At 40.2% G+C, this 25,473-nt stretch overlaps 1 protein-coding gene across 1 annotated transcript in view; it reads right to left on the minus strand.

Annotated features, from left to right (window-relative positions):
* ZSWIM6 (zinc finger SWIM-type containing 6) overlaps window positions 1-25,473 on the minus strand; it is a 201,131-nt gene that overhangs the window by 55,765 nt on the left and 119,893 nt on the right. Inside the window, exons 2-3 of the mRNA XM_079794235.1 lie at window positions 19,778-20,134; window positions 758-906 (exon numbers count right to left, since the gene is read on the minus strand). Coding sequence (XP_079650361.1) covers window positions 758-906; window positions 19,778-20,134 — 506 coding nt within the window. The remainder of the gene's footprint in view (window positions 1-757; window positions 907-19,777; window positions 20,135-25,473) is intronic.

A 25,473-nucleotide genomic window follows, 5' to 3' on the forward strand; every position in this document is an offset into this window, starting at 1 on the left:
ATTTAATATGATTAAAAAAGCATTTTATCCAATATTTAGATTTGTGTTTATGGTACTAAAAGTTCTTATATACAGCTTCTGCTCAGACAGAACTTATAACAAAGATAACTTTGTTTCTTAGGTCATCATATTTTGGTGATGAAAATTAACATTTACCAAAGCCAACTACATGTTAGACACCATTATCATTTAACACTATGATCACAACTTGAGGAGATATGCTACTATTAGCTAATTTTATAGATGAGGAAACTGACTTTAAAAACTTTCCAAGTTTCATCCACTTAAGATTTAGAACTTAGATTTGAACCCTAGTCTATATGACTTCAAAGTCTATGCTCTTAAAACAAATTTAAAGATACTGACATTATTAAACTAAAAATATAAAGCACCTTTGAAGGGCTGTATTCAAGTTACTGGGGAAATTAATTAGAAAAAGACAAAACGGCATTTTAAATACCATTAGGATATTTATTTTGGCTTTAGTATGGGAATGTTCTTTCTAAATTGTGTAATTTGTCACAATTTTATTAATAGGAACTGAGAGAGAAAAAAGGGTTCCGCATCTTGTCTAAGGACATCTAAGCAAATTAATACTTGTGTTAGAACACAGACGTTTCTAATTGATTAACTTAGAATGTATTCTTTAAAGAAATTCAAAAGACAAGTCTTTACACTATTGTAAACATGATCATATAAAGATACCTGCTGTATTTGTATATAGTTAGAATATTTCTTTAAAAATAAACAATCATACCTTTGCAAAGAGCAAATTAAGCTGCTTCCCTGATCCGTGGTACCCGCCCTGGGAAAGGAACAGTTTAACCTGTTCTTGAACCTGCTCTTCATCTAAGTGCCAGCAGTTTTCATCATCTATACTAGCACCTGCTGTTGGATCAGGAGCACCTAGAAATAAAAAGAAAAAATAACACATATGCTAGATAAAGGCTGTGCTAAAAGGGCTCTGATAACAAACTTGAAAAGAATTAAAAGTATGTACTCTTTGCCTAAACACTTTTTAATCCAATCTCAAGTCAATTACACATACAAATTTATGACTTAAAATAAATACAAGAGGCATTCTTGTATTTCCTGGATTTTCCTAATTTATGCTAAGCCAAACGCAGATTACTTTAGAACTGAAATATTCCCATTTTTAAAGATCAGAGATTCTACCTTTGGAGATGAGTTTACAAGTTCTTTAAAGAATAAAAAAGTCACAAAAGTGTCTCATTGTAAATATGTGATGTTTATAAACCTCTACTGTGTAGGACATGTTAAAAAATGTTTTTCAAAGGCTTAGAAAAATATGAAACCTAGTAAATTCAGCGGAGTATCTCTCTCTTTACTATATTAATTCAAGAAGCCTTCATCATTATCTGCTGCTGTATAAACTACATGCTGACAAAACTGAAGATTAAAAAGGGAAATCAAGCCACATGGGAACAGGCAGTGCAGCTGTTGTACTAAACCAGGTTGTAGTATCACCTTGCCAAACTGCGTAAATATTTTATTGCTGAAGTACACACAAAAGGTAATAGCTATGTAATAAGCCCTGTGTGTAGACTACCTTAAAAATTAAAAATCACTCACATATTTAGGCAGGTAAAAATTATGTTTCAATATTTATTAATAAAATAAAATAAAATGGTATTCAAGGCCTAAGATTCATAAGTAATAAAAAATAATTTAAATGTAAAAACCTTTCATTAATAGTTTAAGGTTCATCCCTTAAAAAGATACATTTGTAGGTAATGTCCTATTACTTTTATTTTCCTCTAGTGATCTAATGCAGATTCAATTGGCCAAGGAAATAATCACTAAATCTGCCTAGAACCAGAATCCATTAGTACTGAGGAATAGGACAGATCTGTAAACCACCCTGAGAAAGTGTGTTTTCATTCATTTGTTCAGCCAGCATATATACTGAGAGCCCTCTGCTAGATTTGGGAATGGAATGGTTTACAAAATATACAGAATTTACCATCTAGTTCAATGGCTTTCAAACTCTTTTTGACTAAGATCCATAATAAGAAATACAATTTACATCATACCAATACACCTTTGTATCTGGGTGCTTATGCGATCACATCTATCTATTTTTTTTAAATATATTTTATTGATTTTTCACAGAGAGGAAGGGAGAGGAATAGAGAGCCAGAAACATCGATGAGAGAGAGACATCGATCAGCTGCCTCCTGCACACCCCCTACTGGGGATGTGCCCGCAACCAAGGTACATGCCCTTGACCGGAATCGAACCTGGGACCTTTCAGTCCGCAGGCCAACGCTCTATCCACTGAGCCAAACCGGTTTCGGCACATCTATCTATTAATCTGAAGTACAATATGATGAAAAAATACCGTAAAGAGGTCTGGTATTTTCTATTCCAGTTCCTTTTTTTAAAGAGCCTGTCATCATTTTAAAAACTGATTTCATAATCCCTAATGGGTTGCAACCCACTATATAAGAAACACTTTTTAGTGTATGAGGTAAATATCATTCTAATAAACACACATACATATATATAATAACTAGCGCCCTGGTGCACGAATTTGTGCACATTGAAATGAAATTAATTAGAAGGTGGCTGGCAGGGCAGAACTGGGCAAGACGGGCAGACATGCCCTGGAGCCAACCTCCCGTGGTCCCTCCCTGGCAGGCAGCACCTGGGGCAGTGCGGAGTCCCTCGGCCTGGCCTATGGGGAAATGTGCTGAAACCGGCTCTCCGACATCCCTGAGGGGGTCCCGGATTGTGAGAGGGCGGTTCTCGGGTGACACACCCCGGAATTGGGCTTCCTTCTCTCTGGTTCTGGGTGCGTCACCCAAGAACCACCACTGCCAAGTCACCACAGCTCAGCAGCTCCTGCATTGAGCATCTGGGTCTGCATGTGAGACTAAGAACTCCTGCAGAGGTCTCAGGTGGGTAGGGATGTCCATGCAACAACAAAGAGGAGGATGAGGAAAAAAAGCAATACAAGACAACCCTGGAAAAGAGAAGAAGGGCCAGACCCTGAGAACCCTGGCAAGTGATCTCAGTTTCCCCCCCGCCCCCTTAGAGTAATGAATGGGAATTCATGACAAGGTTATCCAAACTGGAAGAATGGAATATTCTAGATAGTAAAAGATGTTTTGTCCTGATGTACATCAATTTCAATATTTGTACCATGGAATATTAAGCAGCCATAAAAATTAATGTGAAGATTCACTATGTACTACAATGGAAAGATATCCAGCATATACTGTTGATTGGGAAAAAATAAGAAGATGAAGAAAACTATATATAGTGTACTTTTTTTTTTTTAGTTTAGATTCTTTATGGTTTAAAGTATTACATATGTCTTCCTTTTCTCCCATTGACCTCTCCCCGGCCGTTCCCACCATCTTTTTAATCCTACCTAATAATAGATAAATAGGCAAATTGACCATACCTCCGACACACCCACAAGCCACGCCCACCATCCAATCAGAGCGAGTATGCAAATTAACCCAACCAAGATGGCTACAGCCACAGAGAGCAAGGTTTCCTAGGTAACAGAGGAAGCCAAGCTTTCTGCCTGCCCTTGCCAGGCCTAAGCCTCCACTCAAGCTACAAAGTTTCAATTATAGAAGGTAAACAAATTCAAACAGAAATGGCGGCAGAACAGAGCTTGAGAGAGCAGGCCAGGGTTGCTCCCGGCAACAGGGGAAGCAAAGCTTTCCGCACACCCTGGCCGGGCCCACCCGCTTAAGGCTACAAAGTTTCAATTATAACCCCAACAGAAATGGCTGCCGGCTGTGGAGGGAGCCCCAGGCTTGGCTCTGCTCCAGGCTACAAAGTTTCAATTGTAGAAGGAAAATAAATTCCAGATACCAGGGCCTCCGCTTGGGTTGCCAGGGGGCGTGGCCGGCCTGCAAACCACCACAGGCCCCTCGCTCAGGCCGCCCCATGCCCCAAGGGAACCCCACCCTGATCAGGGACACCCTTCAGGGCAAACCAGCTGGCCCCCACCCCTGTACCAGGCCTCTATCCTATCTAATAAAAGAGTAATATGCAGATTGATCATCACTGCAACACACAATATAGCTGCCCCCATGTGGTCAAAGATGGCCACCACAAGATGGCCAGCAGGAGAGGGCAGTTGGGAGGCACCCGGCCTGCAAGGGAGGGCAGTTGAGAAGGACCAGGCCTGCAAGGGAGGGCTGTTCACAGGGACCAGGCCTGCAAGGGAGGGCAGTTGGAGGTGATCAACCCTGCAGGAGAGGGCAGTTAGGAGTGACCAGGCCGGCAGAGGAAGGAAGTTGAGGGCAAACAGGCTGGCAGCAGAGTGGTTAGGGGGTGATCAGGCTGGCAGGCAGAAGTGGTTAGGGGCAATCAGGAAGGCAGGCAGGCAAGCAGTTGAGAGCCAGCAGTCCTGGATTGTGAGAGGGATGTCCGACTGCCCGTTTAGGCACTATCCCAGTGGGATCGGGTCTAAATGGGCAGTCAGGCCGAAACCGGTTTGGCTCAGTGGATAGAGCGTCAGCCTGCGGACTGAAAGGTCCCAGGTTTCATTCCGGTCAAGGGCATGTACATTGGTTGCAGGCACATCCCCAGTAGGGGGTGTGCAGGAGGCAGCTGGTCGATGTTTCTAGCTCTCTATCCCTCTCCCTTACTCTCTGTAAAAAATCATATTTTTTTTTTAAAAAATGGGCAGTCGGACATCCCTCGAGGGGTCCCAGATTGGAGAAGGTACAGACTGGGCTGAGGGACAACCCCCCTCCGTGCACGAATTTTGTGCACCGGGCCTCTAGTAAATAATAATGTTTTAAAAACAGCTTGTGTGTTAGTATTTTCTTACATATGCATAAAATATCTCTAAAGAATGTTTAGGATGAGTAACATGGTTTCATGAGGAGAGGAGGCTCTTCATTGAATACCTTTTCATACTTTTAAATTCTGGAACCATGTGAATATATTATTTATCTAAAAAATATCTCTCTAAAGTGTGAATGATAGATTGGGAAGCAAAAATACATGAGAACAGTGAAGATGACATTTTGATGGTCTGTACAAAGGATGAAGTGGACGCTTGAAAAACAGCAGTGAGAACAGAAATGGAGAACTAAATAGGACAATCAACAGGACTTGAAGAAGTGGATATGTGAGGTATGGGAGATCAAGGGTTGAGAGACATATGGGTTTTTAGATTAAACAACTGGACAAGATATTGGAAACTCACTGACACACAGACCATCGGAACAGGACAAGGTTTGGGGGTAGGAGGGGTAGTATTTAGTTCATGAGTTCACATTTAGATGTGGTGAATTTGAAGTTCCTTTGAAATAGCCAAGAGAGAGGAAAGGATATCAACAGGGAGACACTGGTAAAGGCTGGGAAAGAGAATCAACAAGGATAGCAATGGGAATGTGTGGTCTATTAAGAAGAGCAGGAGAGATTGCTCTTTTGGAAGGCAGAGAAAGCTGTTCCAATTAGGTACTAGGTAGAAATTTAAGCCCCCAGAGAGCAAGGACTTTATCTGCCCTGCTCACGACTGCTTCCTAATACCTAGCCAGTGTTTGTCACTGTCAGGTAATCAAGTATTGGGAAGAAGAAGGGAAAGAGGGAGGGAGAAAGGCATGTATATGACTCCTATCAAAAAGGAACCACTGCTAGTGTCCTCAAACACATTATCTCACTACCTGTTTCTCTTCACAATGTCTGCCGGAGATGAGCATAGATTATGATCCCCGTTCTAAAGAGGAGAAACAGGTTAGGAGTTGTTATGACTTATCCTCAGCCACACTGCCAAATCCAGTCTTATTCTCTCCTCTGGGGAAGAATATATCCCAGAACCTTAAAGTTTGAACCCAGGAGGCATCAAGGCAAGGATTATGAACCGTAAATGAAAGATAAATTTAAGGAACGACACTGGGATGTTTGTAGGCATCTGCTAACAGGGTTCTCTTGTACAGAAGATTTAAGGATACAACAATGATGTGAAGAGTTTACTGGGGCTACATCTGTATCCCACAGGGATTCAGAGTCCCTAATCCAGACAATTGCCTAGATTCTAGGAAAAGACAGACACAGACACACACAGAGACAGGCAGACACGTGCATTTATCAGAAGACACTTCCCAAACTATAGTCTCAACTTTTATATTTTAGCTCTTCCCAATATCTTCCTAAAATCCTGGGATATATCTGACATGACCTTCTTTATCCTCTTCTTAGAGAAAACCCTGACAAGGTACTGATTATGCAATCCTCACTGTTCCCTCTGATTTATACCCCTCAGAATGGTTATTTCCCCCAATTTTTATGATTTTTAAGTTGTTTTCTAATGGAAACTGAAGGCACAGACCTACAAGGAGTCCTGCCTCAGAAGGACATGGATGGGGGCTGACTGTCCTGTGGTGTGATGGAGTTGTGCTACCCTTCACTGCTTGGGTCAGAGCTCTATGAGGCTTGGAGTTTCTGTTTGCCACAGAAATATCCAGGTATTTTAAGTAGATATTAATTTGGTTTGGAGAAAATCCTAGGCTTCTTCTTGGCCTTAAGTGGCAAATGGGTTAACATTCAGATACTCTCCCAAACTTCAGGATATACTCAGTTCTTGTATTTTTCATACTAAGAAAGACAAGTACTAGGAATAATAATCAGGAATCACTTTTATTTGACTTGAATTACACAATGAATTTTTCCTTAAAATCTAATAGGTTTTAAAACACTATCATATTTTTAAAATATATGACAGATTTAAAATGCCTTTAATGAATCATTTAATTTACATGCATACATATTCTTGTCCAGCTTGAAAGACATCTAACAGCAAACGTCTAAATACATAAAATTATGTTTCTCAAGTTAAGAAAATCAAGTAGTGGTTTTTATTGGGGGGCTGTGAACTAGTATTAGAATTAACATTTCTTTTTTTCTTTCTTTATTTCAGAGAGGAAGGGAGAAGGAGAGAGAGATAGTAGCATCAATGAGAGTGAATCATGAATCGGCAGCCTCCTGCATACCCCACACTGGGAATCAAGCCTACAACCCAGGCATGTGCCCTGACCAGGAATCAAACCATGACCCTCCTGGTTCATAGGTCCACACTCAACCACTGAGCCATACCTACCTGGCTAAAATTAATTTACTTCTTGAGCAAATGGGGGAAGGAGGAGGCAACGCAGAGGAAAAATGGACCACAAACAAAATTTTACTGCAAAATAAGCTAATAAAGTCTCCACACAAGTTGAGAGGATATGTGCAGTTCCTAATCCTGGATTAGAATTGAGAAGTCTTCAGTTCTAGGCTCAGTTTAGAAAAACCGTGTCCTCCAGAAAATCACTTAAGCTCCTTAGGTCTCCATTTCTTCAACCCTAAAATTTATAATGTAGGGATAAAAAATTAACTAGATAATAAAAATCAGAAATCTCATGTGGCTCTGTAGAAAACATCCTCAGCCATTGCAACGCAAGCAAAGATAACTAGTTGATAAATAAACTTACTATAAATATAACTCAACATTTTAGGAGTAAGACATGTATAATATTTATTATAGACCAGAAAATTAAATGTCTACAATGATGATCCCCTTAAAATAGAAAATTCATTTATTAAACTTCAATGATAGAATTTAATCAAATCCTAATGTCTTGATTACATACATTAAAGTGTTGCCTAAGCCTTGTATAAAATGCAGATTTGCAAAATTTATTTCTACTTGTTAATGACCGTCTGTTATCAAAGACAAATCTCTCAGCATTTAGTTTTGAAAAAGGCATGCAGAGAGAAACATCATTCATATATATATATATACATTTGCTCTTAGATATTCCCCCAGTTGGGCAGGAACCAGAATCTGTGTATGGAAATTAAATGGTCCATGTAAAGTGTTTTAAAACCTATCATATTTTTACTCTTATATATAATTATAAATGCTATAACTTTTTATAACTGTATAATTAATCTTTGTGAGCAGTTTATTACCAAAGCTTAATTCATCAAAGTTTCAAGCCTTCAGGGAAAGTGAAATCATCTGCTGAAGAAAGTGAAACAGTTTAACTGTGTCTCATTCCCAACTGGGGAGTGTGAATCTGACTTACCCTCCCTACCTTGGTTATGTAATACCATAGGAGGCTAGCAAAGGAGAAATCATAGACTTGAAGAACCACTGTCAAATCTTTGGCTTCCCCTATCTGCTACTTAATTTAGTTTGATTTAGCCCAATATCAAAATTCCCTTTCCCCTGCGGTTCTCAAAATTAAGAGTATATGAAAATTCTTGAGGCACACTGTGAAAAATACCACCTCACACCTACTGGATCAGAAGCTTTGCTAGGATAAAAATAGGGGGTAAGAATGGGGGGACAATTATATCTGGAGAGAATGTTAGACATGGTGGCACATTCTTTGTATTGAAAAGTATTCAGGGTCCTAAAGCATCTGAGGCCTCTCAGTGTACTAAATGAAGCACATTGGAGACATACTGAATGAGGTATCTGTCTCATGTCACTGAAATAGTTGGTTCTAAGCACTAGGAAACATCAAATCATTCTGCAAATTTTAAACTGAGATATTAAGACATGTTCACAACTGGCTTATGCTATGTTTGGTATGTGGCATTATCCATAGCTTTGGTTTCTAGTGGGGAACTTAATGCTTTCTCTTCTCTTACTTTGGCTGGGAAGCAAATTCAAATAAGTGAACGGCTTTTAGTTTACATTTTCCTCTTAACTGTAACCTAACTGCTTTAGTAACTCTATTGTCCAAATAATACTATAACTATTTACATGTATGTAGCAGTATTCTTTTGTGTTAAAATTAAATTGTCAAGTTCAGTCTATATAGGCAGAATACAGGCAGCAGATGTCTACACTGCGGAGGTGATGGATTAAGCCTTTCTTAAAATTGTAATGCCTGCTGTTAAAACTAGGAAACATAAAAGTCTGTAGTTTGCAAAGGCACCAGTACACCTCATACAAACTGAAGCAAAAATGCTGACATCAACCATTGGCACTAAGAAGGAGGCAAGGCAGCAAGCTTCAGTGATTCAGACTCAAAAAAGGCTTTCTTTAGAGGACAACAGCATCAAATAAATAAAAACACTTGAGAAAATATTTAAATTTTATTCTTAATTAAATCCTCATTTCAAAGTAGTGACTAATTTCAATTTATAGTTTTGTGGTAGCTGAAACAAACAGACCCTCATCACCTTCTATTCTCAATGGTCAGTCCATGTAATTCTACTGCCATGATACAGTGTTATATCCTCTCCAGAAGCCGTCAGAGGACAACCTCATTTCTTTATCATGGAGGCTAATGATGTAGGGAGCCCTGGCATGTCCAGGCTCTGCTCCCTAAACAAGCCACCTTCCCCCCTTCAGCTAAATGCCAAGGAAGGAAAGAAGTAGCAATGTAATCAGCTTATATTATCTCAGGGAATTCAAATAGGCCTGTCAGGATTTATAGCTCCTCCTCTATTATTTTCCTCTCATCTGATTTTATTATTCATCTTTTATTATCATCTAATTTACTTCAGAAGTTCAATAATATACTTATTCATGTACAGAAATAATCATGTATTTTTATAGGGACAAAAGGCAATAAAGTATTTGTACATTCCCCAATGCTCATTTAAAAATGCAGAGTATAAACAGAGTGCATAACAGGTAAATCATGTTCCATTAATTAGCTAATAAATGTATATTAACAATTACTTGGTACACAAATATAAATATTTAAAAGAAATGTTCTCAGAAAGTCTCAATTTTACATAATCCAACTCTTCAAATTTATTAAAAGGTATCTACAATGTTTTCAATCTTTAAGAATGGGTTGTTCTGATTATTTTAAAAGATTGTTTTAAAAACTGGTTCATATATATCTTCCTCAATTATCTATCACTGCCTATGAAGACTCATGTCAATTACCACATCACAATAATGGTGGTAAGAGCTACTCGTTTAACCTTCCTGACCTTATGAAATAGGCACTCTTGATTGTCCATGTTTTACAAATAAGAAAATTGAGACCTGAAGAGATTTAGTTACTTATCCCCAGTATGTTAATTTAGGCTGTCTAACTTCTAACATTCTTAAACACTCTGAATAGTCCTATAGTGGGACCCATGTGTAAGCTCATCCAGCCAACATGGAGATACTTAGGGTCAGTTAAAGGAGAGAGGGATGTTGAGGAAACTGACTGGAGCTGGTAGCAATCCTTTAAAATTATGAAAGTTGGGGCAATGTCAGAGATAACTACAGGGTGTAAGAAAAGGCAAGATTTGGAGGTGAAAAGAAAAGGAGGAAGATTGGGCTATCTCTGCATTACCCTAACAAATTCCTCTTGAGTAAGAGATGTAATTCCTCCAAAGTAAGAATTAAGTTCCAAGATTATTTCTCTTTTAGTAAATAAAATATCACCTAATTGTATATTCCATCAATTAAAAAAAAACACACCCACATTTAAATCATATTATGAAATCATCAAGTTTTAGTTAAAACTTAAGAGTAAAACCGGTAATTTTTAGAGCAAAATTGGGCAATAAGGATAAAACTCAAAATGCATATACCACTTGCTCTGGCATTTCTACTGCTAAGAAATTTTTACTACTAATATTATTCAAAATTACACACACACACACACACACACACACACACACACACACACACACACAGGATGGTCTCAGCAGCACTGCATATAGTCAGGAAAAAAATGCAAACAACTTCAAAAATCATTCAGTAGGTTAATGGGTAAATACATCCATTCTATGGAATATTACACGAAATTTAAAACAGTAATAGACCTATTTATACTAACATAAAAAGATATTCACAATATATTGAGAGAAAAAGCAAACTGCAGAAAAATGTTTTCTAAACTGTTTTTATAATACATACGTGTGTGCACAAAGAAAACTGCCTCAAGAAATATAAACCACAATGTCAACAGTGGTTGCCTTGGGGGAGTAGGGAGTTACTGGAGACTAAGGGAAGAGGCTATTGGGAGTGGGGAGCCAATGAGGACTTGTCTTTTCATGTTCACATACTTCTATACTACCATACATTTTTCCAAGATACAGTCTTATTTTTAAAAACTTTAAGTTTCACACTACTGCACTTTGATATAACATATTTAAAGCAACTTTACTCTCTCCTACAGAATGTATTTGATAATTATATTGACCAGTTGATAAGACCTTTGTTTCACCAACTGTCAATGTAAGAATGTTCTACAATATAAAGTATATGCTTGTAGTAACTAAATTAACTCCCTAGGATACTTGCAAAAACTGGGTGCCAATAGCAATAGCAAGTTCAACTACAATGAATATGACCCTCAATTCAACTACAATGAATATAGGAAAACAAAAGGAAGAAAGATGTGACATGAAGCCTCCAAACAAACTCCAACTGTCTCTCACTATTAGATTTTGAACATGTCTGTGTGTAAGAAGAAATCTCCAAATTTATACTCAGAACAAAATGAAATGAAAAAAATAAGTGTTACTTTTTACTTAACAAAGTGCTAAGTGCCTATTACTTTTTAAAAATTTATTGATTGATTTTAAAGAGGAAGGAAGAGAGAAAGAGGGAGAGGGAGAAGGAGAAGTATTGATTTGTTGTACCACTTACTTATGCATTCATTGGCTGATTCTTGTATGTGCCCTGACCAGTGATTGAACCCACAACCTTGGCATACCAGGATGACACTCTAAGCAACTGAGCTACCCAGGCATGGCCCTATTACTTCTTAAATATTGTCCTTAGAAAGGCTAACATGATACACAGGTAATAATTTTGGCCCTGATGGAACTTACAATCAAGTACACATAAGCTACACATGAACATAGGACTGAAAAAGTTTGTGTTTGCTTGGTAATATCTAAGTGAGCCTAAATAGATTGATATATAACACATGAAGAGACAGAGGCATTCCAGAGGCTAAATTTAGTGGGACAGTCAGGCATGAATGGAATTGATGGTGTTAGTTTAATAAGTCAGAACAACTCTCAAACAAATTGAAATATCTGATCTAAGAAAATTATACAAACACAAGTGGATAGAAGTACAAGAGGTAAACCTTTGCAGTATGGATCGTAGGTGCCTCCTGGATTTCTGCAGAAATACAACCAAAGAGTCACAAAATCAGAAGTGAAAGAGATCTTAGATGTCCATGTGCCAACCCTCATGGACATGTGAATACATCCTTTCTACATCTGGCTGACTTGAGATGGTATATTTGGGCATATGGCAGTGAGTAAGGGATGAGTCTAGCCTACTTTTAGGATTCGTCAGGCCCTGGAAATAAACCCCCTTTTCCACTGTTCCAATGTCACAGCTTCCCCTCAGTCCATCACTTTCTGTTGTTGTCTACCCAGTACAGACTAGCCCAGTGATGGCAAACCTATGACACGCGTGTCAGCACTGACACGCGTAGCCATTTCTGATGACACGCGGCTGCTGAGGCGGCCGCATGCCGAGGATGAAACATTTGCGAAATAATGTTTTTTCCTCAAAGTGACACACTACCCGAGTTATGCTCAGTTTTCTGGCGAAGTTTGACACACCAAGTTCAAAAGGTTGCCCATCACTGGACTAGTCCATAAAAAGGTCGCTAAAAGAAGAGCACAAGAGAAAAATTAAAAGAGGAAATATGTGCCAGAAAGTCAGAGAAAAGCAAGCTGACTTCCAACTCATTTAATATCATCCATCCCCCAATTGGTTTCTTCTCTCTTCTTAACTATGAGAAGCTTCTTACAGAAATCCCAACAGGAGGCAAACTTGGTTATATTAGGTTATATTATTAGTATTACTAGAGGCCCGATGCACGAAAATTCATGCAAGAGTAGACTTTCCTTTCCCTGCTGCCGGCACTGGCTTCCCTCTGGCACCCGGGATCTGGGCTGCTTCCCTCCAGCCACCGGCAGACACCCAGGAACTGGGCTGCTTCCCACCTGCCCCAGACGTCTGGAATGACACCCAGAAGGACATCCAGTCTAATTAGCATATTACCCTTTTATTACTATAGATTATTTGTTATTATACATGCATGTTACATCATTAAAATTCTTACAAAATTGTTAGAGAAGATAATGAGCATTTTACATGAGAAAAAATTAGTCTTTACTCTCTCCTCTCTATACTAATAAAAGAGTAATATGCTAATTAGACCGGGAGACCTTCCGGAGATCTTCCAGACATCCTTCCGGACAAAGCCGGGGACTTGGCCAGCCTGCAAACCACCCCCAAACGGCCCTCAGCCCCTCACCCAGGCCGGCCACGCCCCCCAGCAAGACCCCCACCATGAAGGGGGCGTGGCCAGCCTGCAAACGGCCATCAGCCCTTTGCCCAGGCCAGCCTTGCCCCCCAAGGGGACCCCCACCCTGACCCGGGACCCCCTTCAGGGCAGACCAGCTGGGCCCCACCCATGCACAGGCCTCTATCCTACCTAATAATAGACAAATATGCAAACTGACCTCACCTTCGCTACACCCAAGCCACGCCCACCAGCCAATCAGGACGAGCATGCAAATTACCCCAACAAAGATGGCGACTAATTTGCATATCAAGACAGCTTAGAAAGAAGCCAAGAGATGCTGAAGGGAGCAAAGCTGCGGAGAAGCAAGCAAGCCGGGGTGGGGGGGGAGAGAAGGGAGGAACGGAGGCGGGGCCGGGGGAGAAGGAAGGAGAGTGGGGTGGGCTGGCGGAGAAGGCGGGCCGGGGGACAAGGGAGGAGCGGAGGCAGGGCCGGGGGAGAAGGAAGGAGAGCGGGTCGGGCTGGCCGAGAAGGCGGGCTGGGGGACAAGGGAGGAGAGCAGGCAGGGCGGGGTAGAGTGCAGCAGGAAACCCTATTGCAGGATTTTTCCTGCAACGGGAACGCTAGTCTATACTAATAAAAGGGTAATAAGCTAATTAGACTGGGAGACCTTCAGGACAAAGCCATGGTGGCAGGGCCGAGGCAGAGGCAATTAGGGGTGATCAGGCCAAGAGGGAGGGCAGTTGGGGGTGATCAGGCCAGTGGGGGGCCAGTTGGGGGCGAGCAGGCCGGCAGCGGGGGGGCAGTTGGGGGTGATCAGGCTGGCGGGGGGGGGCAGTTTGCGATAAGCAGGCTAGTGGGGGGGGGCAGTTGGGGGCGATCAGGCCAGCAGGGGGGGCAGTTGGGGGTGAGCAGGCCAGCAGGGGCGGGGGGCAGATGGAGGCAAGCAGGCCGGCAGGGGGGGCAGTTGGGGGCAATCAGGCTGGCGGTTGGGGGCAGTTGGGGGCGAGCAGGCTGGTGGGGGGCAGTTGAGGGCGAGCAGGCCGGTGGGGGGGGAAGTTGGGGGCAAGCAGGCAGAGTGGTTAGGGACGATCAGGCAGGCAGGCAGGCAGGCAGGCAAGCAGTTAGGAGCCAGCAGGTTGGATTGCGAGAGGGATGTCCGACTGCCAGTTTAGGCCCGCAGGGATCAGGCCTAACCCGGCAGTCAGACATCCCCCAAGGAGTCCCAGATTGGAGAGGGTGCACGCCGGGCTGAGGGACACCCTCCCATGCACGAATTCTGTGTACCAGGCCACTAGTAGAATTTATTTGCTAATTATATCAACCACCCATTGATCATACCCTTTTTAGTTTCACCAATTGTCAATGCCAGAAAAGGCTGAGTTGAAGTGACTAAGAAAGTGAGTAAGCACTTAGAAATCAGCAAATTTCTAAATAAGTACTTAGCAAAGACACCAGCCTCTTTTCTAAGAGTATGGAAGCTGGAAAGATTAATTAGAATATAAAACCAAGAGTAAACAATTTTGCTTTTAAAAAATGCAAAACTGGCCCTAGTTGGTTTGGCTCAATGGATAGAGTGTCAGCCTACGGACTGAAGGGTCCTGGCATCGATTCTGGTCGAGGGCACATGCCCAGGTTGTGGGCTCGATCCCCAGTGTGGGGTGTGCAGGAAGCAGCCACATCATCATTGAATCCTCCCTCATCATTGATGTTTCTATCTCTCTCTCCTTCTCCCTTCCTCTCTGAAATCAATAAAAAATATATTTTAAAAAATGCAAAACTGCCAAGATTTGGAAGCAGCCAATGTGTCCTCCATCACTAGATAAGTCGATAAAATAACTATGGTACATTTACACACAATAAAATACTACTCTACTCGGCTGTAAAAAAAAAAAAAAAAAAAGAAGAAAGAAGGAAGAAGGAGGAAGGAGGAAGGAGGAAGACGACGAAGACGAAGACGAAGACGAAGACGAAGACGAAGACGAAGACGAAGACGAAGACGAAGACGAAGACGAAGAAGAAGAAGAAGAAGAAGAAGAAGAAGAAGAAGAAGAAAATTTGGGACAGCATGGATAGACCTGGAGAACATTATGCTAAGTGAAATAAGCCAGTCAGAGAAAGACAAGCACCATATGATTTCACTCATATGTGGAATCTAATGAACAAACTGAACTAACAAGCAAAATAGAAACAGATTCATAGACAGAGAGCAGGCTGGTAGTTTGGGGGTCAGGGAGGGGTGAGGTTGGGTGGATGGAGGAATTGAGCAAAAAAGAAAAAAAGATAAAGAACTCATGGACACAGACAAAAGTGTGGTGACTGTGGGGGTGGGAGGAGATGGAGGAGGACATGGGGTGATAAATGGTGATGGAAAAATATATATTTAAAAAAACACAAAACTGTAACTGGTAATCTCCCTGGAGGGCCATTAACATTTACTATCTTACAGCCACTATTTAGCATAGAGTGGTTAATTTTATAATATAATCAAAGTTACATGGAAACTTTTATAGAAACAATGAAATGTAAAAAAGCCTACTAACAAGAACTGAACTATTATGGTGACTAAATCTACATTCCAACTGCCTTTCCTACCTGTGATTTTGGGATGGGTCACTAACTCATTGTCCTTGGTTTCTTCATCTAGAAACTACTGCAGTTACAAATTCCCAATGTCTAGCTTACAAGGAAATTGTGAGGAACAATGTACATGAAATAGGCTTGAAGAAGCTTTTAATTCCTCAGGATAAAATTATTTTAAAAATAAAATATTCAGCCCGATTGGTGTGGCTCAGTGGTTGAGTGTCAACCTATGAACCAGAAGGTCACGGTTCAATTCCCCATCAGAACACATGCCTGGGTTGCAGGTTCGATCTCCAGCAGGGGTCATGCAGGAGGCAGCTGATCAATGATTCTCTCATCACTGATGTTTCTATCGCTCTCTCCCTCACCCTTTAATAAAAAAATATATAAATTTTTTAAATATTCAAAATAATGAAAAAACAACTAATAGAATTTTGAGAAGCATTAGGGTAAGTTCACTAGAAAAAGGAAAAATCTACCAAATTGTATTTACTTATAAATCACATTATGACATTTTCTAAAATAAATTTGGATAAGCTAAACCTTGTCTTTAAGATACTCTTCCCAATATTCACATTCCAGCCATCTTTCTTAAAGAAAAAATACACCCACAAAACCATACAAAAATGTACTGCTTTAAAAAATAGGTTAAAGAATGCTTTGTGTACAGATATTTGGAGGCAATGGGACCATGTAGTCAAATAACTGAAAAATACTTTTAATCCCACCCCCTCCTAAGTCATTAATCTAACAGTTACAATAAGACCCTCCAGGGAACAGATTTCCCATTTCATCACTTAAGATCATGGCCTGCTTCCTACCTCTCTTCTTTTTTACCACTTGTCACTAGAATGGAAAGCAGTAGGAATGCAGCTCATGTAATTGGCCCATTTCCAGGATGGAAGAAATCTGATGATAAATTAATGAAGAGAAAGCTGGTGAGAAAAACTGCTCAAGTTCACTGCTCTCATGACGCTGTTCTCATACAAAAAAGTTAACTTGAAAATCACATTGAGTCTAAAGCTAACCTGCATTCTGCACTTAGTATTTCCTTATATATATATTTTTTCTTCCAATTTGAGAAACTCTGAAAGAAATATGCCATGTGAACACATTCTGCACCCAACTTTAGTTTACACTGTTTCATTAGTCCCACTATTTAAACATGGAAATGAATTTTAAAAGTTTTAAGAAAGGAAACTTTGGGGGCTGCTATCCAAGCAAGGAAGACAAATACAGAACGAACAGCTGACTGTTGGTGTGGACTTCTGGTTAAACTAAAACTCAGAGAACCAAGTGACCCTAATGAATTAAGAAAAAAGAAGGAAAAAAAGAGAATGCAAAGAAGTTTTAAGAAATGTTATATCCTACTAGAGGCCCAATGCACAAAATCCGTGCAAGAGTAGGCCTTCCATCCCCCAGCTGCCGGCACCAGCTTCCCTCAGGCACCCGGAACCTGGGCTTCCCTCCAGTCACCGGAAAGCACCTGGGACCTGGGCTTCCCTCTGGCCTCCGGCAGGCACCTGGGACCCAGGCTTCCTCACAGCCCTGGCTTCATCCAGAAGGTCGTCTGGAAGGATGTCCAGTCTAATTAGCATATTACACTTTTATTATTATAGACTAGAGGCCCGATGCACAAAATTTGTGCAAGGGGCTCGGCCCTCACAGCCACGGCAGCTTGCCTCAGCCCTCGCAGCCCTGGCTTCATCTGGAAGGTCTTCCAGAAGGTCGTTCAGCTGGCTGGTCTAATTAGCATATTATACTTTTATTATTATAGATTCTTCTGGCTCCATGAACAATTTAGTAAGAAACCACAATATGGTTCGTGAGAAATCTCTGAAATGATTGTTAGCTGGCCTGAATTTTCACAAGGCAACAAGATTGAGACAGATGCTATGACAGCAGAAGCCAACTTGCACAAGTCCTTGAGTACATGTGCTCTGGGTGGGTCCAAGGTACTTCAGTGGCAGAGTTGTTTACAATCCTGTTATTCAACACTAGAGGCCCAATGCATGAAATTCATGCAAGGGGCTCGGCCCTTGCAGCCCCCCCTCCCCGCCCACTGGTCGTTCCAGGAGGTCGTTCTGCTGTCCGGTCTAATTAGCATATTAGCTCTTTATTATATACGATTGGTAGACTCTACCAAGTAAAATGCTCTACACACCTTAAGACAGCTACTTTAATAAAGCTGAGCCTGATATGGGAAGTACTAAAAGAAACATGGCTATGCCGGTTTTCCTGACATAAAAACCATGTTAAAAATATCCTATGGCACTCAGAAACTTGTAAAAGTATGCTTAGAGCAGCTCTATTCAAAACAACAAGGTCCATTAACAGTGGAATGGACAATAGTGCTGTTCTTGTACCTAGAACACTCTAGAGGTGTGCTGTCCAATAAGGTAGTCATTAGCCACATGGGGCTGTTGAGAACTTGCAATGTGACTATAGTGTGATTTAAGATGTGCTGAAAGTGTAAAACAGACACCAGATTTCAAAGACTTAATATGAAAAAAGGGTAAAATATATCAATATTTATGTTGAATTGATAATTATGAATATTGGGATATTAATATGAATATGTTGAATAAATATTTTGGATATACTGAGATAAATAAAACCTATATTAAAATTAATTTTACTTGTTTAGTTTTAAATAAGGCTACTAGAATAGTTCAAATTATACATGTGGCTCTTATTATATTTCTACTCGACAGTGCTGAGAGTGGCCTATTTGTTGGCCTGGGTGTTGGTTTGCTTTGTTAATCTGCAATTTATAGTTTATGCACTTTTCTGTGTGTTATATCTCACAATTTAAAGTTTTTAAGAAATGATCTCCAACTGCTTTCCTTAAACATTTATATTTGCTATATATAAAGTAATGACTTTAAAGAAAACCTAAAACAATAGGGTTGAGTGACTGGCCCTGTATCTTGAATCAGTACAGCTAAAGAAATGTAAAGATGTTAGGTCCCTAAACTGCTTACTCAAGACTGTCAGTCTTCAACATATTTTTTTAAAACTTTCAGAAATTACGTTTCAATGTTTTAAAAGCACAGCAACCTATAATTTAACAATATTATTTATCCTATCCTAATGTATATGAAATAGGTGATGTGTCTATTTGTGAAAAGTTGTACATATATTCTTGTGAGTCAACGTATTTGCAATGCACAAAATAAAGTTGGTGAATGTGTTTACAAATAAATCAAATCACATGTTCAATGTATGAAAGAAAACCTTTTAGAGATATCTTATTCATGATAGCCATATCCTAATCTCTCTATAAACAAGTTGTAATATTATTCTAAGAATAATATATTTTCTTACTTTGAGGCATTCTGTCACAAATTTTCTGCCTTGGAAAATAAATTTTTAAAGAAAACAGAAAAAAAATTCTGAGCATGCACAAGTCAGTTTACTGATAATAGTTGACATGGGTAAATAAAATGGTTAAATTAAGTGTTTTCCACAACTAATATCTAGTATTTGATGAAATTTTACCAAATATAAAAGTATAAAAGCCAATCATCAACAAATGAAAGATTTTTCTAAGCATAAAAGGTTATGTGGTAGCTAGTAGAATGAACAAAACTGAATTGTTTTAAAATGCAAAACAAAACTTAGGCCGGCCGGCATGGCTCAGTGGTTGAGCGTTGGCTTAGGTCACGGTTCGATTCTTGGTCAGGGCACATGCCTGGGTTGTGGGCTCGACCCCCAGTGGGGGGCACACAGGAGGCAGCTGATCAATGATTCTCTCTCATCATTGATGTTTCTCTCTCTTCCTCTCTGAAATCAATAATACATATATATAGCGCGCACGCGCGCGCGCACACACACACACTCTTACAATTCTCTTAGCTATCTAATAAGAGCAATGCTGATGACCTCACTCACATTTAATTAATTTTTATGAAGGACTGAACTTATAAACCAAAAAGAATCCAGAAGAAATCTATAGAATGAATATCTATACTCACCATGAACTTGGTTAATTTCTGAATTCTGGGATAGAATTTCATCTGCTAATTTCTGAGCAGTTGGCAAAACTTCTGTGTGGTGCACTGTGATCAAATACTGTACAAACTTTTGTAGTTGGTCTCTATTCATTTGAAAGAGAGTTTCTGAAATAGGAAGATGCAATTTGACCTGATCTGGCTTGCGAATGCGGTATAAAGACAGTGCCACAACATGGGCACAATAAAATATGTCCTTGTTTCCACAGCTGCAGGTCACTGAGGTAATCTTGCAACGATCAAAGCTGATGGCCACGTTGCAAACAGTTTCTGGCTCCGATTGTATTGCAGGTTCTGTTACTGTGCCGCTCAAGTGGAAACCTAAATGAAAGGAAGAGAGAGAGAATTTAGCTTCTGCATTCAAATGCTATGAAATATTCTAATTCTTTGAAATGTGTAGTACTTCATGGCATCAAGAAAAAAACATGACAGCTTTTATTTCCAAGTAAAAACATTCAGGCCACTCAAACCCCATCCTACACCTACTCCCTCCCACATCTTAAAGGTAAAAAATAAATGCTATTCAAGAGACATCTGAAATATTTTACAGAGCCATATGAAAACACTTATTGCATATACCACCACCATTCCTTTAGGAAATAGATTACAAAACTAATAAGCCATCATTACTCTACTCTGAATCTGTGGTATACTGGATAAAAATTCCCTAGATCAGTGGTGTTCTTCCTTTTTAACTTTTTAAAGTAGAGTAGGCCAGCTCTGCTTTCTTCTCAACAAACTCCTCCTTTCCCTCCATCTTTATTCCAGGTAGTCACTAGTCTCCTTCAACCAACTCTGTAAGTATGAGGAGGCTCCCTTTCACAGTGACCAGAAAAAAAATTTTAATTAATAATCCTTTCTATAGCATGCATACATATCCCCCAATATAGAAATATGAGTGTCTACTGATGGAACTGCAAAGCCCACCAAATCTCATGCATACCATACCTAAGTAGTTAATAACGACTATTTCCTTTCACATTATAGAGTTAAAACTGGTATAGAAGTTGTTAAACACTCATGCTTGAGCATGTGTGCGCATGAGCACACACACACATACAAAATCACCAAGTGGCAAGGGGCCTTTAACTTAGAACCACACAGGAATCCTCCACAATCCCCCAGACCAACAGCCACATGGACACTGCTAATAATGGTCCAGAGATGAGACATTCACCCCACACAGGCAACAATTCCCCCTTGGAGAGCCCTAGCTACAGCTTGCAGTCAACTAAAAACTGCCTTCCATCACCAATGTCACCTGTCAGTCCTGGCCTATTTGGCCAAGGGACAATTCTTCCTCATGCCTCTTCCCTTAATGCGTTTGGAAGGTTAGCCTAAATTTTTTTTTTTTTTTTTTTTTTTTTTTTGGTACAGCCAATTAGTTCCATCTTCCCTCCCTGAAAGCCACATTCAGAGGCCAGGGATAAACCTTAAGGGGATGGGATCCCTTTGGGAACTCCAGAACACATTACCTAAGGAATCAAGTGCCTGAAAGAAACTTGAAGATACAAGATAAAGCCCTTGCTCGCTCTCAGCCTTCCACTTGAATAAAATCCACCAAGCCCGTCACCATTTCTTTAGATTCCCCTTCATTCACAAAGATTCTTCACCATGTGGGAACTATGGGAAGCTGCAGAGAAGTGACATGAGAATGATGGTCAGAAGACACCTAGAGTTCAATGTGGGGCATCTGAACCCCACTTATTGTCTTCTTCAAGGAAGGGTAATTAGCCAGAGAGTTGGAAGAAACCCTATTCAACTACAAGAAATCTTTCAGAGTAATGTAATTTGACCTTATCATTCATATTCAGCAACACTTAGTGGAAAGAGAAAAGTGCCATAACAATTCTTACCAAATTAATCAACTTAAAAAGCATTTTCTAAAAAGAAGTTACTATTATTGCTTCACAATAAGAAATTTTGAGAATTGTAATATGATAGATAGCCTTTCGTTTTCTTCCAGAGATTAACCATTTTGGTTTTCTTCCACAGAGTTTCAGAATGGATATTCCAGTCTCCTTTATCTCTTTTAGTCAAGAAGTTTTTTGGAAAACCAAAATTAAAGAAAAGATACAAAGTAAATCCAATCATATTTTTAAAAAATTTTAATGTATTTTCCCATGAGGAAAAAGTCACTACAAAGGAAATACCCATGAACATTTCAAAACGAGTAAGGGCAGTCTTATCTTATGATATACTAGAGGCCCGATGCATGAAATTCATGCAAGAGTAGGCCTTTCTTCACCCGGCTGCCAGCACTGGCTTCCCTCTGGCACCCAGGACCCGGGCTTCCCTCGCAGCCCCGGCTTTGTCCGGTAGGACATTCAGAAGGATGTCTGGTCTAATTAGCATATTACGCTTTTATTAATTATAGATGAGAAGCGCTGTAAGCCCACAATTAACTAAAAATCCACGGAACAGGCACAGATAAGACAAAAAAAAAAAAAAAAATCAATGGATCATAAGAGAGAATTCAAAAAGTTTCCAAGAACATACTGTGCATTTTAGTGAAAGAAATGTTTTCCACCTGTCACATATATATGTGTACAAAGAAACCAGTTATTACTACAAGAAAATACTTGTCATAAACTGCCCATTTATAAAATAGATCTCTCCCAGGTTAACACTATCATGTCTCTTCTTGACCACCAAGTCAACATCTTTGTCTCTCCATCAAAGTGATGTTGGAGAACTTCTCCAATTACACACAGGCAAAGGAAGTCAAGAGAACTCAAGAGTTAGACTACTTAGTATTTAAATGGTCATTAAGGCTATTAACAAGTACTCCAAGAGACTGACTTAACTACAAAAGAAGAGGCCCTTAGGAAAACTGATGAAGCCCTCAAAAAGTTTTGCAAAAATGACTCCTTCAGAGGAACCAAGATGGCGGCATAAATAAACACCTGAACTTGCTGTCTCGCACAACCACATCAAAACTACAATTAAAAGAAAAAACGGATATCATCCAGAACCACGGGAAGGCTGGCTGAGTGGAAGTTCTACAACAAGAAGGAAAGAGAAAAGCGCATCTAGACTGGTAGGAGGTGCAGAGGTGCGGAAGAGCGAAGGAACGGAGGCGCGCGCAGAAACAGGCTGGCAACTGAGTACGCTGTGGTCTTTTTCAATTGGGAGGGAGATACAAACTCCCAACTGCTCTGAATTCCAGTACCGGGCGAGACTCTGGGGACCCAGACTCATATAGGGAGAAACTGGACTGTCTGGCATTGGGCCGGAACACAAGGGCGGCTTTCTCTCAGAGGTGGTCACAGCGTTCATTGTTCCTGCACGGGGCCGCGGGACACAGAGACCCAGGGATCTATCCGGGGCAGGGCCAACAGGCAACCATTGCTGTTTGCTCTGTGATTCCCTGAGGCCACGCCTCACCCAATTCACAACCCCACCCAAGCTATGTGCAGAGGCGTTTTCATATGAATGACCTGGCCTTTTGCAATCTAACCTAACAAACTGCAGCTGGATCAAAGAACCCCAGAGCTTCCAAAAGAAGGCCTAAGGCTCATCAGCAGCCTGCATTGCTTCATAGCTGCGCCTCATCTGGGCACCTCCAAACCCCAAACTAAGAGGAGGAATCTGCAGATCTTTCTGTGGCCTCAGGCAGGGGTTGACTTTGCACCTCCTTGGAAATCCAAGAGCCAGTGCACCCAGTGGTCAAAGTGAGACCACACCAGATTACAACGCTTCAGATCCATAAGAGACACACTCAGGGGGCAGACTCAGTGAGCACCAAAGCCCCACTGAAGCATGTCCTGCCCCATAAGGGTGTTTCCAACACAGCAGTTCTCCCACTGTAGACACAACTAGTCCTCACAGCCAATTGGTCTGGAAGTCAATTCCGCCCAGTGATATCAACAGCAATCAAGACTTAACTACAACAAGACTGTGCACACAGCCCACAAAGGGGTGCATCAAGAGCGTCCACCTCAGGTAACTGGGGAGGCTGAGCCACTGGGCCCTATAGGACACCTAGCACACAAAGCCACTCTATCAACACAGGGAAGCAGCCAAAACGCGGAGACAAAGAAACGGAGGAAAGCAAATGGAGGAAAGCAAACTACTGGATATAGAGTTCAAAACCACGGTTATAAGGTTACTTAAGAATCTTCTAGAAACCTCCGAGAAATTTAGTGAGACCCTCAGGATATGAAAAAGGACCAACTAGAAATTAAGCATACACTGACTGAAATAAAGAATATGATACAGAGATCCAACAGCATATGAGAGAATCCCAAGAATCAAGTCAAAGATATGAAATACGAAGAAGCAAAAAACACCCAACTGAAAAAGCAAAAAGCAAAAAGAATCTAAGAATATGAAGATAGTGTAAGGAGCCTCTGGGACAACTTCAAGCGTACCAACATCCGAATTATGGGAGTGCCAGAAGAAGAGAGAGAGCAAGATACTGAAAATCTATTTGAAGAAATAATGACAGAAAACTTACCCTACCTGGTGAAAGAAATAGACTTACAAGTCCAGGAAGCGCAGAGAACCCCAAACAAGAGGAATCCAAAGAGGACCGCACCAAGACACATCATAATTAACCCTTTGCACTCGCTTGCTTTTTTCTTGATTCCTTTATTCTACTCGGGATTTAATTTTTTAAATACCCCAGATTTTACAAAGCGCGGCAGTAGAATAAAAAATTGGAGTTTCTTTTCATACAAACTTATTTATTTGGATTTTTTAATATTTCAAATTATTGATACATTCAAAGAGTAATTTTAATCTCGACATCCGAGTGCAAAAGGTTAAAATGCCAAAGGCAAAAGACAAAGAGAGAATATTAAAAGCAGCAAGAGAAAAACAGTTAGTTACCTACAAGGGAGTACCCATACGAATGTCATTTGATTTTTTTAACAGAAACTATGCAGGCCAGACGGGAATGGCAAGAAATATTCAAAGTGATGAATAGCAAGGACCTACAACCAAGATTACTCTACCCAGCAAAGCTATCATTCAGAATTGAAGGTCAGATAAAGAGCTTTACAGATAAGAACAAGCTATAGGAGTTCATCACCGCCAAACCAGTATATATGAAATGCTGAAGGGTATTCTTTAAGAAGAAGAAGAAGTAAAGATAAAAATTATGAACAACAAAGTGACAACAAATATCTATCAACAAGTGAATATAAAAATTGAGTGAATAAAAAATATGATGAACAGAATAAACTGGTGAATATAATAGAATCAGGGGCATAGAAAGGGAGTGGACTGACAATTCTCGGGGGGAAGGGGGTGTGGGGGGTACGGGAAGAGACTGGACAAAAATCGAACACCTATGGACGAGAACACCTATGGGGGGGGGGGGTAAGGGTATGGGGGGGGGTGGGAACCGGGTGGAGTGGAGCTATGGGGAGAAAAAAGAGGAACAACTGTTCCTCTGAACAATAAAGACTTATTTAAAAAAATAAAATAAAAAATGAAATTGTCAAAAATTAAAGAAATCTTAAAACCAGCAAGAGAAAATAAACTTGTAACTTAAAAAGAAAAAAAAAAATGACTTTTTCATTCATGTCATCTGTGCCAGTCAGAAGAAAGTCAGGTATATTGACTCCTGATACCATATACAATTTAACATCCAATTTCATTAAACATTTATTACCATTGTAAAACTTTTTAAAAAGCAAAGCAAATTATAAAAT

The sequence above is a fragment of the Cnephaeus nilssonii genome (genome assembly GCF_951640355.1).
Source record: "Cnephaeus nilssonii genome assembly, chromosome: 2".
Classification (NCBI taxonomy): Eukaryota; Metazoa; Chordata; class Mammalia; order Chiroptera; family Vespertilionidae; genus Cnephaeus; species Cnephaeus nilssonii.